The sequence below is a fragment of the Leptopilina boulardi genome, unplaced genomic scaffold (genome assembly GCF_019393585.1).
Source record: "Leptopilina boulardi isolate dan_hultmark-lab unplaced genomic scaffold, ZJU_Lbou_2.1 LbouV2_10, whole genome shotgun sequence".
In the NCBI taxonomy this organism is placed as follows: domain Eukaryota; kingdom Metazoa; phylum Arthropoda; class Insecta; order Hymenoptera; family Figitidae; genus Leptopilina; species Leptopilina boulardi.
Genome location: NW_026137641.1, coordinates 510,683 through 525,065, shown reverse-complemented (window position 1 = coordinate 525,065; position 14,383 = coordinate 510,683). Strand labels below are relative to the sequence as shown.

Here is a 14,383-nt window from a genome sequence, read left to right as displayed (position 1 = left end):
TTGCTGTTAACACTGTTAAAAATCGGACTCCAACTTTACACCAAAAAAATTGAAATAATGTTGTTTCAATCTCAGAAATTGTGACATAAAAAAATAAACTTTCAAAAAACTTATGTGAAATTTAGTATATTTTAATCAAATATAGAGAAGACTAGCTAAAACAAAGCGCGCGTGTAGTTTCAGGTTCTAATAATTTTTTTTTTAGAAATAAAAACATGAATCAAAATAAGAGGATTCCGCTAGAAACAATAAAATTTTTTTTTGCTTATTTCAAAGCTTAAAACGTCAATGCAAAAAATAGAGAAACAAATGAAATTAAAAACATTTAATAAATTTTTTATATTAATTAACATTTTTTTGAATTAATTAAGAAATAAAAGTAGCATGAGAGACCAAAATAACGCGCGCGTGTAATTTTTCATTTTGACAACCATAGAAAACGAGAAAAAATAATTAAATTATAATAAAGAATGATTCAATAATAAATTTTGAATAGAAAGAAATTAATAGAAACTTAAAAAAATATTTATAGTGATTTAAATAATATCATTTCTAAAAATTTTTACGTGGGTACACAAAAGTACTAAAAAATTTTCAAAGAATTGGTAGCGATGCCTTCAACCTTTTTTTAAAAGTAGGAAATTATTTTTTACAAAAATTGTGATTATAAAATAAAAATTATGCCAATTTTTCATTTGTTTCTGCAAAAATAAGAATTTTGTTTACAACCACGATTAAAAAATATAAAATTCTGCAAATTTTGTAAGGGGCCATTCAAGTATTACGTAAGCACATTTGTAAGGGTTTTTGACCCACCCCCCCCTCCCCCAGAGTAAGATTTTTTACATACATTAGCGCCATTTTTTATATTTACCGTAAGCAATAGCTAGACCCCCCTCCCCGTTAAAGGCTTACGTGATACTTGAATAGCCCCTAATTTAAAAAAAATTCTTGAGATTTTGTTAAAAAAAATATGTGATTAGTCGAGATTAAAAAATATATAAATAAATATTTTTCCTTTTCTTCTCAAAAGGTATTTGAAACTTTAAAAATAAATGTGACTGACAAATGGGTAAGAATTCCTGAAGTGGCCCCCTAATATTTTTTGTGTAATAGAAAAAAGTGATACTCATATATTTTAGTAGTCCATGATGTCACTAAAAAACCCCTGAAACGATTTTTCAAAATTCGAATTTTTTCATAAGTTATAAACAATTAAACTTTTTTGCAACGTTTTGGAAAAAATTCTGTATCTTGAAATTGGCCGAACCGATTTTAATAAAAATTGGTTTGGAGAAAGATTAAGATACGTACTTTTGATAAATAAATAAATTATGAATAAAAAGTATAATTTGTTTAAACAAATTATATTGTTAATTTTTAACTTTATAAATTAACAATGTTCTCAGTCGATTTTTCCAATTTTTTTTATAGAATCATAAAAAGGGGCTTTTCACGATTCCATGACAAAAATAAAAAAGTGGGATTCTCAAAAACTTTAGAAGATACAGAATTTTTAGTCTTAACGCGCGCGAGTTTTCTGAGCAGCTCACGCATACGGCGCGGCATCTCCCGCGCGCCCCGCGCCAACCAAGACTCCATGAGAGTTCCGGATTATAATATTTTATTAACTCAATTAAACTGAACAGTTGTTTATATGTATTTTATTATGCATATCATTTTTTTAATAATTAATAATTTTTGGCTTATAAAACGTTTTCGTTTTCTTTAATTTGTTGATGGCTGCTTTGCACGAAAAACAAATGAACTGTCCTATTAAATTTTTAAATCTATAATTCCACGAATTAGGCACTTTCACAAGATTTTTATAAACTGCTTTATGTTCGTTTTTTTTCAACGGTTTGCAGCAAGTATTTGCTTTTGGCATATTTTAAGATTTGTTTTTATAGCACATACGCGAAAAAGTAAAATTTTTAATATACAACGTGAAAAATACTAATCGAAACAACAAACACGGACTTACATTTATGTATACGTAAAGAAAATACTATGATCTAAAAACGAAATTATCATGTTAGGTGAATGACCAGACGATTGTCGCGATTCTTTTGTTTTCACGTGAAAACGCGCAAATTTTCATTCAGTGCGCATAAACGTGAAATTTGTTAAAATTTTGACAGCAAACGTTAAACAATGCGGTCTAGAAAAATAAAACACGGATTCGCAATAATATATTTTATTATTCATTGATACATAAACAAAGCAATTAAAAATCGTTGAAAATTTATCATTAAAATTAAATAATCAGAAACTTATTATAAACAGAAATTTTATAAATAATAAAAATTATTAAATATAAACAAAAATGATATGAATAATAAAATACATATAAACAACTGTTTAGTTTAATTGAGTTAATAAAATATTATAATCGGGAACTCTCATGGAGTCTTGGTTGGCGCGGGGCGCGCGGGAGATGCCGCGCCGTATGCGTGAGCTGCTCAGAAAACTCGCGCGCGTTAAGACTAAAAATTCTGTATCTTCTAAAGTTTTTGAGAATCCCACTTTTTTATTTTTGTCATGGAATCGTGAAAAGCCCCTTTTTATGATGCTATAAAAAAATTGGAAAAATCGACTGAGAACATTGTTAATTTATAAAGTTAAAAATTAACAATATAATTTGTTTAAACAAATTATACTTTTTATTCATAATTTATTTATTTATCAAAAGTACGTATCTTAATCTTTCTCCAAACCAATTTTTATTAAAATCGGTTCGGCCAATTTCAAGATACAGAATTTTTTCCAAAACGTTGCAAAAAAGTTTAATTGTTTATAACTTATAAAAAAATTCGAATTTTGAAAAATCGTTTCAGGGGTTTTTTAGTGACATCATGGACTACTAAAATATATGAGTATCACTTTTTTCTATTACACAAAAAATATTTGGGGGCCACTTCAGGAATTCTTACCCAAATCTAATTTACAAAAATTTTGTAAAATGCTTATACTCTCTCTTTCTTAATCATAATTATTTAATAATTCTCTAATTTTGTTCAGAAGTAATGAAAAAAAATATGCGTAATTTCGATTTGCCAAAAAACATTATTTAACAAAACTTAAGTGTTTTAATGCAAAAAAATGAAAAATTTCCAATGGATTTTTAAAAATTATTAATTGTTTAAATAGATTAGAAATTATAAAATAGAAATTATGCTAATCGTGTTTATTTATTTGATTATTTCTAAGAAATCAGAATTTTCTTCAAAATCGTAAAGAAAAAAATATGCGCGCATGAGAATTTGTCCGACCGAAGGGAGGGCAGATTTTTTATTGTTTTTAATTGAGTAGTTTTTAAGGGTTGATGTTTTGCTTTTCATTGGTGTTATTTGGTATTAGAATTAACAAAAAAATTGTTCCTTTAGCCAAAAAGTATAGAAATGTTGATTTTTTGCCTTAAATACGGGGTACTTTCACTCCCTGATTTTAGCCAAACAATTAGCATTTAGAGTTTGGCTGAATTTTGTCTTCAATTAGGACACTTAGAACTACTAATTCTGAAAAGATGAGCCAAATTAACGGTAAGCCAATTTCAATGCATTTTGTGCGGGGTCGTTTGTATATTTTTCTTCTTTTTCAAAAAGAAAAAGAAATTATGAAATATAGAAATTAGGTAAATTTTTCAAGTAATTTTTAAAAATAATTATAATTTTGTTAAGAATTGTAATAAAAAATCAGAAATAACACAAATATTTTTGAACAAAAAAGAAACTAATTTTGTAACAAAAAAATAATATTTGACAAATTAAAATTATGAAACTTTTTTCCATTCATTTCATGAAAATCTTTTAAATTTCTCAGTTTCATTTTCAATAGGAAATTGTTGTTGAATTTATAAAAAAAATGTCCTTCATTTCTAATAATATCTGAGATTTTGATGAAAAATTATAGTGAAGGAATAGAAATTATGCAAATTTTTTATTTATTATTAAAAAAAACTGTTGAAGATTTGTTAAAAAATTGTGATTGAGAAATATGAATGTTCAAAATTTATTATTTCGTTTCCTTCTTTTACGAAAATAAAATCAGGATTTTGTATAAAAATTGTAATTGTGAAATAGGAATTATGCAATTATTTTTTACCAATTTCAAAAAAAATTATAATTTCGTTAACAATTGTTTTTTTAAAAACAGAAATTACCTTCACAAACATTTTTCAAAAAAATAATTTTTTTAAATTAACAAATACGATTGAAAAATTAAAATTGGGATAATTTTTTTCCTTAATTTTTAATAAGAATCCTTAAACTTCTCAGTTCTATTTTCAGTGAAAAATTGTAATTGACAAATCGAATTCCTAAAATATTTTTCTTTTATATCTGAGATTCTTAAGAAAAAAATTGTGATAAAGAAATAGAAGATATGCAAATTTTTTTTCTATTACTAACATTAACTGGAAGTTTTTGTTAAAAAATTGTGGTTGAGAAATATAAATGATCCAAATTAATTCCTATTTGCTACATTTTCGAAAAGAAAAAAGGGGAAACAGGACTTTGTATGAAAATCGTGATAACTAAATAAAAATTATTTTTTTGTTTTATTCTATTTATTTATTATGCAAATTTTTTTCATTATTTAAAAAAAATATCTCGTTAAAAATGTAATTAAAATTATAAATTACTAAAATTTTTTTCTAAAAGAAACTAAGAAGTTCGTAGCCAACAAATGTGATAACAAACAATATACAATTCGCTCCTAGTTTATTTGATAACCCTTATGAAAAATTCTTATAGGAAACTAATGTTAAAGCTGAAATTTTTTAATTATAATGTTTTTGTATAATATTTTCGCGATTATAAGTAATTTATTTTAAAAATTTCTTTTCTGAAATCATTATAACAATATAATTGTTGAATACTCTGTATAATAAAAGTATCGTAAAACTATAATTATAAAAAAATAATTACAAGATTGTAATTATAGAAAATAAAATTTTTGACTGCAAAAATTATAACATTTATATAAATATATTTAAATACTTCGTTTAAATTAATTTACGAAGTAAATTAATTTTTAAAATGGTATAAACATTATTCTTTCGTTTAATTATTTAATTTTAATTTCAAATATATTCATAAATTTAATTATTGCAATGAAATTATTGTAAAATACTTTTTCTACAAAATGAGTCATGGACATTAATTAAATTTTTAAATAATAATCTCAAGTGATTCATTATGTGTCTTAATTATTAGTAAGTTATATATGTAAATATAATTTTATATTTAATTAACTTTTTTATTGAATCATAAGACAAATAAGTATATAAAAGAATTTTTTGATTAACTATTTATATACTTTTTATATGTAGACAAAAATAGGTTAAAAGTTTTAGATTTTCAGAATTAAATTTTATTTGTTATAAATTTACAATTCTCATTTAAACGAAATGTAAATTAGAATCATTAACGTATTTAAGTGCATATGATAAAGCGAAACATAAATAATACTGTAATTATTATCATTTATAAACAACGAAATAAATTTAAATTGTCATTCAGGGTTAGTTGCAGCCACCCTTTTTTTCGCTTTCGCATTGTTGCATTTCGCTCTTAGAGCCATCTTGAAAAGCTTGTTCGTATCGTCGCTGTCCCCAAATTTAGCAATTGTCATTTCTGAAATAAATAATGATTTTAATTAATTAAAAAATTTAATCTAAAAAATATATAAAAATTTATTTATTAGTTCATATATCATATAAAATATAAAACAAAATATTTTATATATTTTTTTAATAATTATAATTATTATTATGTCATTATAACATTATATTTTATATATAAAATATTTAAAAATTCTTTTTCAACAATTTAAAACTTGTACAATTTTAGACACTTTGATTACATAAAATGTAATTAGTTTTAAGATCAGATTTAATCAATTTGATTTACAAATGACATTTTTACATTAATCTTACTTTTCATTGATTCCACTCTAACTGGATCTAATTGTTTTGTTGATTCTTGCTCATTATTTTTCTTATAAGCATTGCTTTTTTTTCCAGTTATTGAACTTGTTTTTAGTTCTTCTTTGTCAAAAACGATAGAACTCAAATCGCCTACATATTTCGAAACATTTTGTGTGCTACAGCTTTCGACCGCATCAAGGCTACATAGTTTGTTGCCAATTTTGATAAAACGGCTTTTTTCCTAAAATCAAACAAGTAAATTTATTTTATATATATATATATATGTACATAAAAATATGTATATGATAATTTAAAAATTATGCCATTTACTGGTTTCACATTGGACGATGAAGATTCAGTCACTGCAATAATTGGAGGCGCCGTTGCTTTCGGCACATTTTGTTTGCTTGTTGATGTTTCTACGATTTGAATAATTTCTTCGTTTTCATTCGTACCAGAAGTTTCCTGAATAATTTCTTTGACACTTTCGATTGCAAAATTAGATTTCGGTGCTTCTAAGTCTTCAAATTCATTAGTTGAAAAATCGTTTAAAATCTGAAAGTCCAATTTATATTAAAATTTATACTACAAATTGTAGACTTTATTTTTAAATTACAAAATATCAATATAAATTCATAAATACTGAATGAATTAGAAAATATAATAAAATACATTAAAATAAAAAAATACCTACCCGAGAAACTTGTTCCGATGTTTCGACTGTTGATGGAAATGATTTAAGTGGATTTTCTTGTATTTCACTTAATCTGATTTCACCTGATTTTAAATCCATTAAATCTTCAGTCTATATAAAATATTTTCATTGAAATCAATTAATAAATTAATTGAAAATTAAAATCCATTTTAAATATATAAAAAGTACCTCTGAAGTTTTTTCCAGATTTTTAACCAATTTTTCGGTTTCTCTTTCGGACTTTTCACAATCTGAAAAAGCTCCTTCAACATCGGTGTCCGTATCACTTAGAGAAAAATCATCTGGTTTTGATAGCTTCAAATAAATTTATTAATTTTTTAAAAAATTTGCTTTAGTAAAATAAACATTATTTACTTCTACAAATTTTGTTCTATTTCATTTGAAAGAATATAAAATTGAAAATTATAAGCAAACCCTAATTTTTGATTGATTTGAAGCCTCATTTTTCTTTGATTCTTTTTCCTTTTGGTAAACCGTGTGATTTATGTTTAAATTCTTATCTGAATTTGAAAGCAATTTCAAACATTTATCCAAAGCTAAAACAGTTAAAATATTTTAATTTATGGATTTATGTGTATTAAATTATCTTATTGTATTGAATTAAAATGAAAAATAAATATAATTACCAAATTTAATATTTTAATGTTTATATATTTCTTTACAAAAAACTTACAATTACTCATATCGACAATTTTTTGCAAATATGATACTTCTTTTTTCAGACGCGGTAATTCCTCTTTAAAAAACGACATTTGTTTTAGAAGATCTTTTTCTTTGTTTATTGAAAGAGCATTCGCTTTCTTCAAATTATCATTTTCTACTTTAAGACGAAAAATTTCCTGTTTTAGAACTGATGTTTCAGATATTAACATTTCACGACTGTCATCATCTGAACTATAATCTTCTGATTCTTCTAAATGTCTCTAATTAAAAAAAAATTTTGAAATAAAAATTTCTGTATCGTACTTTTATTACTATAATAACATATAGGTAAAGAAAATAGATTTATAATTCCTTGAAGTCATACTGATTTTTTGAAAAATATAATTAAAATATAATTTAATTTTTAATGTAAAATGAAATGTGGTACTTTTTCAAAAAAGTGCAAAAATTTATAACAATGAATTTAAGTTTCTAGATATTTTGAAACAATACTCATTGCACTTAAGAAATGCTTACATTCACACTCGATTCTGCTTGATGGTTCTCTACTTTCGCCAAAACATTTGATGCCTGAACCTTATCAATTTTTTTCTTTTTAATAACTTTAGTTGTGTTTAACTAAAATAAATATTAGTATTGATTAATTTATTTAGTCACTAAGTTAGTAGTTACCAAAAATATTTTTTTGTTTTAATTAATTAAGTAATTTTTTAAATTTACAAAAACATTTTTAATAAAATTTTAACAATTTTCTGAAATTTAATTTACTTTTTAAAATAATTTTCCTTGAATCACAGCAATTACAACATCTTATTAACAATTTTCTAAATATTAATTAATATGAATTGTAAATTATTTTAAATATTTTTTTCATAATTAATGCTTGTATTATTTTTATATTATAATGTATAATAAAAAAGCTTTGAACTTCATATTGCAATTTCTAATATTATTAATAAAAATAAACCTTTTCGCTCTTTCGTTTTCCAGTTTTATTGTCGACAGGTTGTTTACGATGGCGAAATTGGCGCTGACTTTTTGTTGGATCTAAGACACTCAAATCAATTAGATTCCTTCTCTTCTCTGCCATATCTTTAAAGCCTAATATATAATTTGAAAAATTTTCAGTAATTAAAAATTATTTTAAAAATTTAATAAACTAAGAAAAATAATTTATTAAATAAAACAATTTCGTGACTTATGCGTATTAAAAAAAGAGAAAAAAAAGAAAACAAAAAACGCAATTTACTTACTTCCAACAGAAATTATCACGGCAACTTTGTTTTCCCACGTTACGTCTTTTTGCAAACGAAGTTTCATTTTACTTGCTGGTCCCATCTCGCATAAAGGCCATTTTAGTGATACAACTTTTCTGTTCTTAATTATTTCTTCTAAATTTTCTTTTTCGTCGTCTTTAATGAATGCTTGAAATCCCACTTTCAGCATTGAATTTTCATTCACTAATTTAAATAACGCACATGCTTCATCTTTTATTTCACTGAGATCAGTAATCCCTTTTACTCTTTCCGTAGCCATTTTCAATTGTGAAGACTGATAATATTAAATAATCACTTCTTAAAATATTCGTTCAAACTATTTGATCGATAATATGTCTCCGCAATGCATCTGTGATGAAATATTTTTGACAGTTTTTTTGTTTTTTCTTTTGTTAAGCTGTTGCTAAGCAATTAAAAAAATGAAGTAATTTTCTACTAACATTTAAAGTTTCAAAAAAAATTTATAATTTTCTTAGAAATTTAAATTTGCGTAAATATGGTTGGAAAAAGAGGCCCTTACAAGAAATACCTACTACAAGGTGATATTCAAGAAATTCCAGAATCTACACATCGATATCGACAAAGAAAGAAAAAAGCGCGCATTGATAATGAATCTTTTAAAATGAATGGTTCCTCTGATGATGAAGATGATAATTTTGAGGTTCTCCAATGCAAAATAATTAATGAATCAAATAAATATTAATTTACTAGGATATACACTCGTTTAGCGAAGTGCATATAAAAATTAAATATATTTTTTTGAAAGTTTTTAAATTTATATAAACATTTTATTTTTTTTAAAAATTACATTTTTTAATTTCAGTAATAATCAGTATATTTTAAAAATCATTAACATATTTTTTACCTTTTTATATTTTTATTTAACCTCAATGTGTGATAAAAGAAATATTTTATTTTTTATTATTTTAAATATGTGCATATTTTTATATTCATTAATTATTTAATTCGCTATTACTTTTGTATAGGTTATCGACGTTGATACGTATTCTCGTAATTTAAAAGATTCACCAAAAGTTCATTCATTGTCAATAAAAAATAATGTTGAAATTCAGTCATCTGAAACTAATTGCATGGAAATAAAAGCTGCGTCACTTAAAGGAGCAATTTCAGCTGATAGAAACTCAGCGGATTTATTATATAATGTTACTACCAATTATTTTGAAATAAATCCAAATGATATCGATCCAAATGATAATGATAATCTTCCTGATGAAAATGACTCCGAAGATGATTTATTCTACGATGTTCCTGAACTGTTTGAAGTTAAACTAACTGATTACATTCAAGAAATTGAGGTTATTGATAACTGTTTATTTATAAATTTTTCAGTTTTTATTTATAATTTCTAAAATGGTTTCAGCACAACTCGTTTAAAATCTAATTGTACTAATAAAATATATGATGCTTAATAATTTTTTATTTTGCAAAGGCAAATGCACAAAAATTTTCAAATCCTAATTTCAAGTTAAGTGAACGGAAATGTAATTTTTAACCTTTTTGATATACACATTGTTGACAAGACTTAATTTTTCGTAGCATTAATTTAGTATCTGACTTTTTTTATATATTATTAAAATAAAAAATAATTTATTTAGACCATTTTAGAAATTTTATTTTTTGAAAAAAATAATTTTTTAAAAACCGTACAAATTTTTATAATCATAAAAGTGTGTTTAAAAATTGCCTAAGAAAAATAATAGAAATAATGAGAAAGGTTAAAAATTCAATGAGTTAGAATTTGATTTTAGTTTTCTTAATTTAAATTTAAATTTAAATTTAATTTATTTTAATTATCAATCCAGAAATTCCTGAAGATATTTTTCGTTTATAAATAATATTTTTTATTTACATATCATATTATTTAAATAAAATATTAGACATTAAAAATATTTTTTTATTTTTTATAGAACATAATAATTTTAATTATTCAGAAAAATATTGTCAGATAAAAATTAAAACTTTGAATAACATTAAATTTATTTCCATTTTTTCTTGCAATATAATACTTTAAATATGCAGTATTTACGCGAAAATATTTCAGGGAATTACTAGGAATTTGATTTTTTGTAAAGAATTCAATAAATAAATTTTCTCTGCAAAAACTCTTTGCCATTCCACATGGAATTACTAATTAGGATTCTACTCCCAAGAATTTTTTCACGTAGATAATATAATGCTTCCCTATATAAAAATATATTCCTGCAAAATTCTCGGAGGTTGATGATTCCTGGAATTAAAATTCCTAGAAATTCCCTTGGGAATTTGCAGGAACTCTCAGAAATTTTACAAAGAAAACTTCCATTTATGGAATTCAATCATGGATTAACCCCCTATAAATTCCTGAGAATTTTCCCTGAAATATTTTCACAGGGGTCTTTTCATTGTTTCTGATGCTTCTATTTTTGTTTTGATATGCATTCGAATTGGCTTAAAATATATTTTTTATTTTAATCGTTTACAGACTCGAATTCCAATTTACGAAGGATCTATGTTGACTAAAAAAGAAAGCGAAGTTTTAATATTAGCGCAAACTCTACGTCATGGGTTTTCAGATTCTGCATTAGACAGTACTCTTCAAATCATTAATTGTCACTTACCGTTTGACATCCACGGATCAAAATACAACTTCTTAAAATCTTTCCCCAATCCAAATGCAATTACTTATTATTACTGCAATAGCTGTTCAACAATTTTAAATTTTGAGGACTCGGAAGAATCAACTTGCAAAAACTGTACTACACGCTACGTAAAATCTATCCTTCACAAAAATGGAAAATATTTTTTATACGTACCGCTTAAAGAACAATTAAAACAATTCGTAAAAAGCAAATATTACAAGTTCCTGCGAAAAAGTAGTGATGACGAATCAGATATCATAAATGGTAAATTCTATCGTTTATTAAGAGAAAAAAAAATTATTGGAGATATCGACCTCACAATCCAGTGGAATACTGATGGAATTAAAACTTTTGTCTCATCAAAACCATCAATCTGGGCGATTTTAGTTCAAATCAATGAATTACCATACAGAATGAGGAAAGATAATATGTTTTGTTGCGGGATTTGGTTTGCTTCTGAAAAACCACCAATGAACTTATTCCTTCTCCCTTTCAGTGAAGAGATGATCGAATTACACGAAACTGGTTTTGATTCGGAAACATTTTTAGACGAAAAACCGATCACAATAAAAGTACATACAATTTGTGCTCCTGTTGATTCACCTGCTCGATGTGCAATTCAACATTTAAAACAGTACAATGGAGAATTTGGTTGTGGTTATTGTTTGCATCCTGGAGAAGAAATACCGTTTGGAAATGGGCACGCGAGAGTATACTGTGGAGACAAACATAAAGGACGAACCTTAAAGCAGCATTTAGCTGACGTATCAACAGTTGTCGAAAGCAGCGAAATTACAGAACTCAATGGTGTGAAAGGACCTTCTGTTATAATGCAAATACCTATTTTTCATATAATTTGGTCATTCCCTCCAGAGTATTTGCATGTTGTTGCTGAAGGTGTTGCAGAATTAGTGACAGATTTGTGGTTTGATTCCAAGCATCATGAAGCTAACTGGTACCTAGGGAAAGAATTAGATGAAATAGATAAATTACTTTTAAGCATAAAGCCTCCAACTGAATTGACCCGTTGTCCTCAATCAATCAAGAATCGTTGCCGATGGAAAGCTTCAGAATGGAAGAATTTCATTTTGTACTTCTCCCTCGTGTGTCTTCGAAAATTAAAAACAACAAAAAAAAAGAAATATTATCAGCACTGGTTCTTGTTCGTTTATAGTATCAACATTTTTTCAAAAACGAAAATTAGCGAAGTTGAATTTTCAAAAGCAAGTGAAGCTATCCGATTGTTTGTTCTAAAGTTTGAAGACTTATATGGAAAGGAATACATGAAATACAATGTACATTTGTTGTTACATATCCCCCAAAGCGTCAAAAATTTTGGTGCTCTGTGGGCCTGGTCCACTTTTCCCTACGAGCATTATAATGGGGTTATAAAAAAATTATTTAAAGGAACCCAATATCTTCCTGAACAAATAATCAAGTCGTACACGAGATTAAAGTATGTAAAGTTATCTTCTTCAGTTTTTTCTAAGGCTGACTCGAGCGCACGGGGCAAAAATTTATTTCAAACTTTAATGAAAGAGATTAAAGTTAAAAGATGCATAGAATACGGAGAAGATTTAAGAGTTTTTGGATGCGCACAAGAAGTACAATTAACGGACTTGACGAAATTGGTAATAACTCATTTTATTGAAGAGGAGATTCAAAGTTGTGCTCTATCGTTTGACCGTTTTATTATAAAACACATCCTAATTCACACCGAGAAATACCTAAGATTAACAAAAAGAAAGAATTGTGTAGTTAAAACATCAGACGGGGTTTTTATATCAATCACCAATTTTCTGTGCATTAAAACTGCAAGAGGTGAATCGAAGCAAGTGGTAATTGGAAAAGAATTGCAAGTACAAAAAGAAGCACTTTGCAATTACGAAAACTTTGCATCGTTTGAGTTCTCCTTTATTGTTAAAGAAACTAAAAATATTATTCCTTGTTGGCCAACAATGATTGAAACCAAATGTGTGTACATTCCACATGACAATCAATGCTGCGTGATACCATTAGCAAATTCATTGGAAACTGATTAAGAACATGTACGAGACTCATATAGTTAAAATACAGTAAGAAAGGTAAACATTTGTAATATTAAAAGACAAGTTACATACGAAATTATTTTTATTATACACAACATCTTTCTTCAGAATTGCAAAAATGATTTTTTTAAGTTAAAAATATTGTAACCATGTGAAAATATTTCTGGAAACTTTTCGGGAATTCCTCGGGCCTTGATTCCTGGAAGTGGATTTCCTATGGAATGTCTAGAAACCCCAAGAATACCGTCAGGAATTCCACTGATAATTTCCTGAAAATCCAATCCCAGAAAAAATTCCTGAGAATTTCCCGAATATTTTTACATGCGAGCCATTAAGCAACATTTATTCATTTATATTTTTATAAAATATTACTGAAATGGCGATTACATAAGATGTTGAACTGTGTCGCTTAATGTATTATTTAAAGAAACGTTTATTTAAACAAAATGTATTTCATATTTCAGACGCTGCATACAGGCTTTTGATCTATACTGAAATACTTCGTGTATTTTCGATTTTTAAAACGGAACACTAATTCCATTATAGAAAGGACCAAATTAAAATAATAAACGAGATAGTCACGAAACTAAGCATAAAAATACAAAAGAAAAACGAAGAAATATTAGAAAATCAATATTTCTAAATAAAAATTGCATTATAGTGTGCTATAATAATGTTATTACAACAATAATTACAATTATCATTAAATTAAATTTACATTATTTTTTATATGAGAAATGTAAATCTGTATATAATATTCTAATAAAATTATCATCACATGTTAAAAACCATCAATTATTTATTCTATCTATTTCGATATAATTACGACATCCAGATTTTACCGAAAAATTTTTAATTATAATCTTATAATAATAAAAATTAATAATCAAAAAATATATTATTATATTTGAAATTACTTTTATAGTCCTAAATGAAAATATAATGAAATGAATATCCAAACTAATTTGACGAAATTCTTGAACATAATATTAATATTATAATTTTACAAATCAAAAATTTTATTTTCTATAATTATATAACTATAATAATAATCTTATAATTATATTATGATAGTTTTATTATAGACTTCAACAATTACATTGTTATAATGA

General features: G+C 25.3%; 2 protein-coding genes across 2 annotated transcripts; one reads left to right on the top strand and one right to left on the bottom strand.

Moving 5' to 3' along the window:
• Positions 1-5,514: 5,514 nt before the first annotated feature.
• On the bottom strand, positions 5,515-8,879 carry LOC127291541 (uncharacterized). Its single transcript, XM_051320726.1, has 10 exons — positions 8,561-8,879; positions 8,275-8,408; positions 7,824-7,925; positions 7,318-7,567; positions 7,059-7,180; positions 6,813-6,938; positions 6,624-6,734; positions 6,260-6,484; positions 5,939-6,170; positions 5,515-5,636 (listed from the first exon to the last, which is right to left on the bottom strand). The coding sequence occupies exons 1-10, from the start codon at positions 8,841-8,843 to the stop codon at positions 5,515-5,517; spliced, it is 1,707 nt and encodes a 568-aa protein (XP_051176683.1). The 5' UTR covers positions 8,844-8,879.
• A 201-nt stretch (positions 8,880-9,080) lies between these two features.
• On the top strand, positions 9,081-13,992 carry LOC127291530 (uncharacterized). Its single transcript, XM_051320718.1, has 4 exons — positions 9,081-9,245; positions 9,571-9,900; positions 11,067-13,307; positions 13,736-13,992. The coding sequence occupies exons 1-3, from the start codon at positions 9,081-9,083 to the stop codon at positions 13,263-13,265; spliced, it is 2,694 nt and encodes an 897-aa protein (XP_051176675.1). The 3' UTR covers positions 13,266-13,307; positions 13,736-13,992.
• Positions 13,993-14,383: the final 391 nt, after the last annotated feature.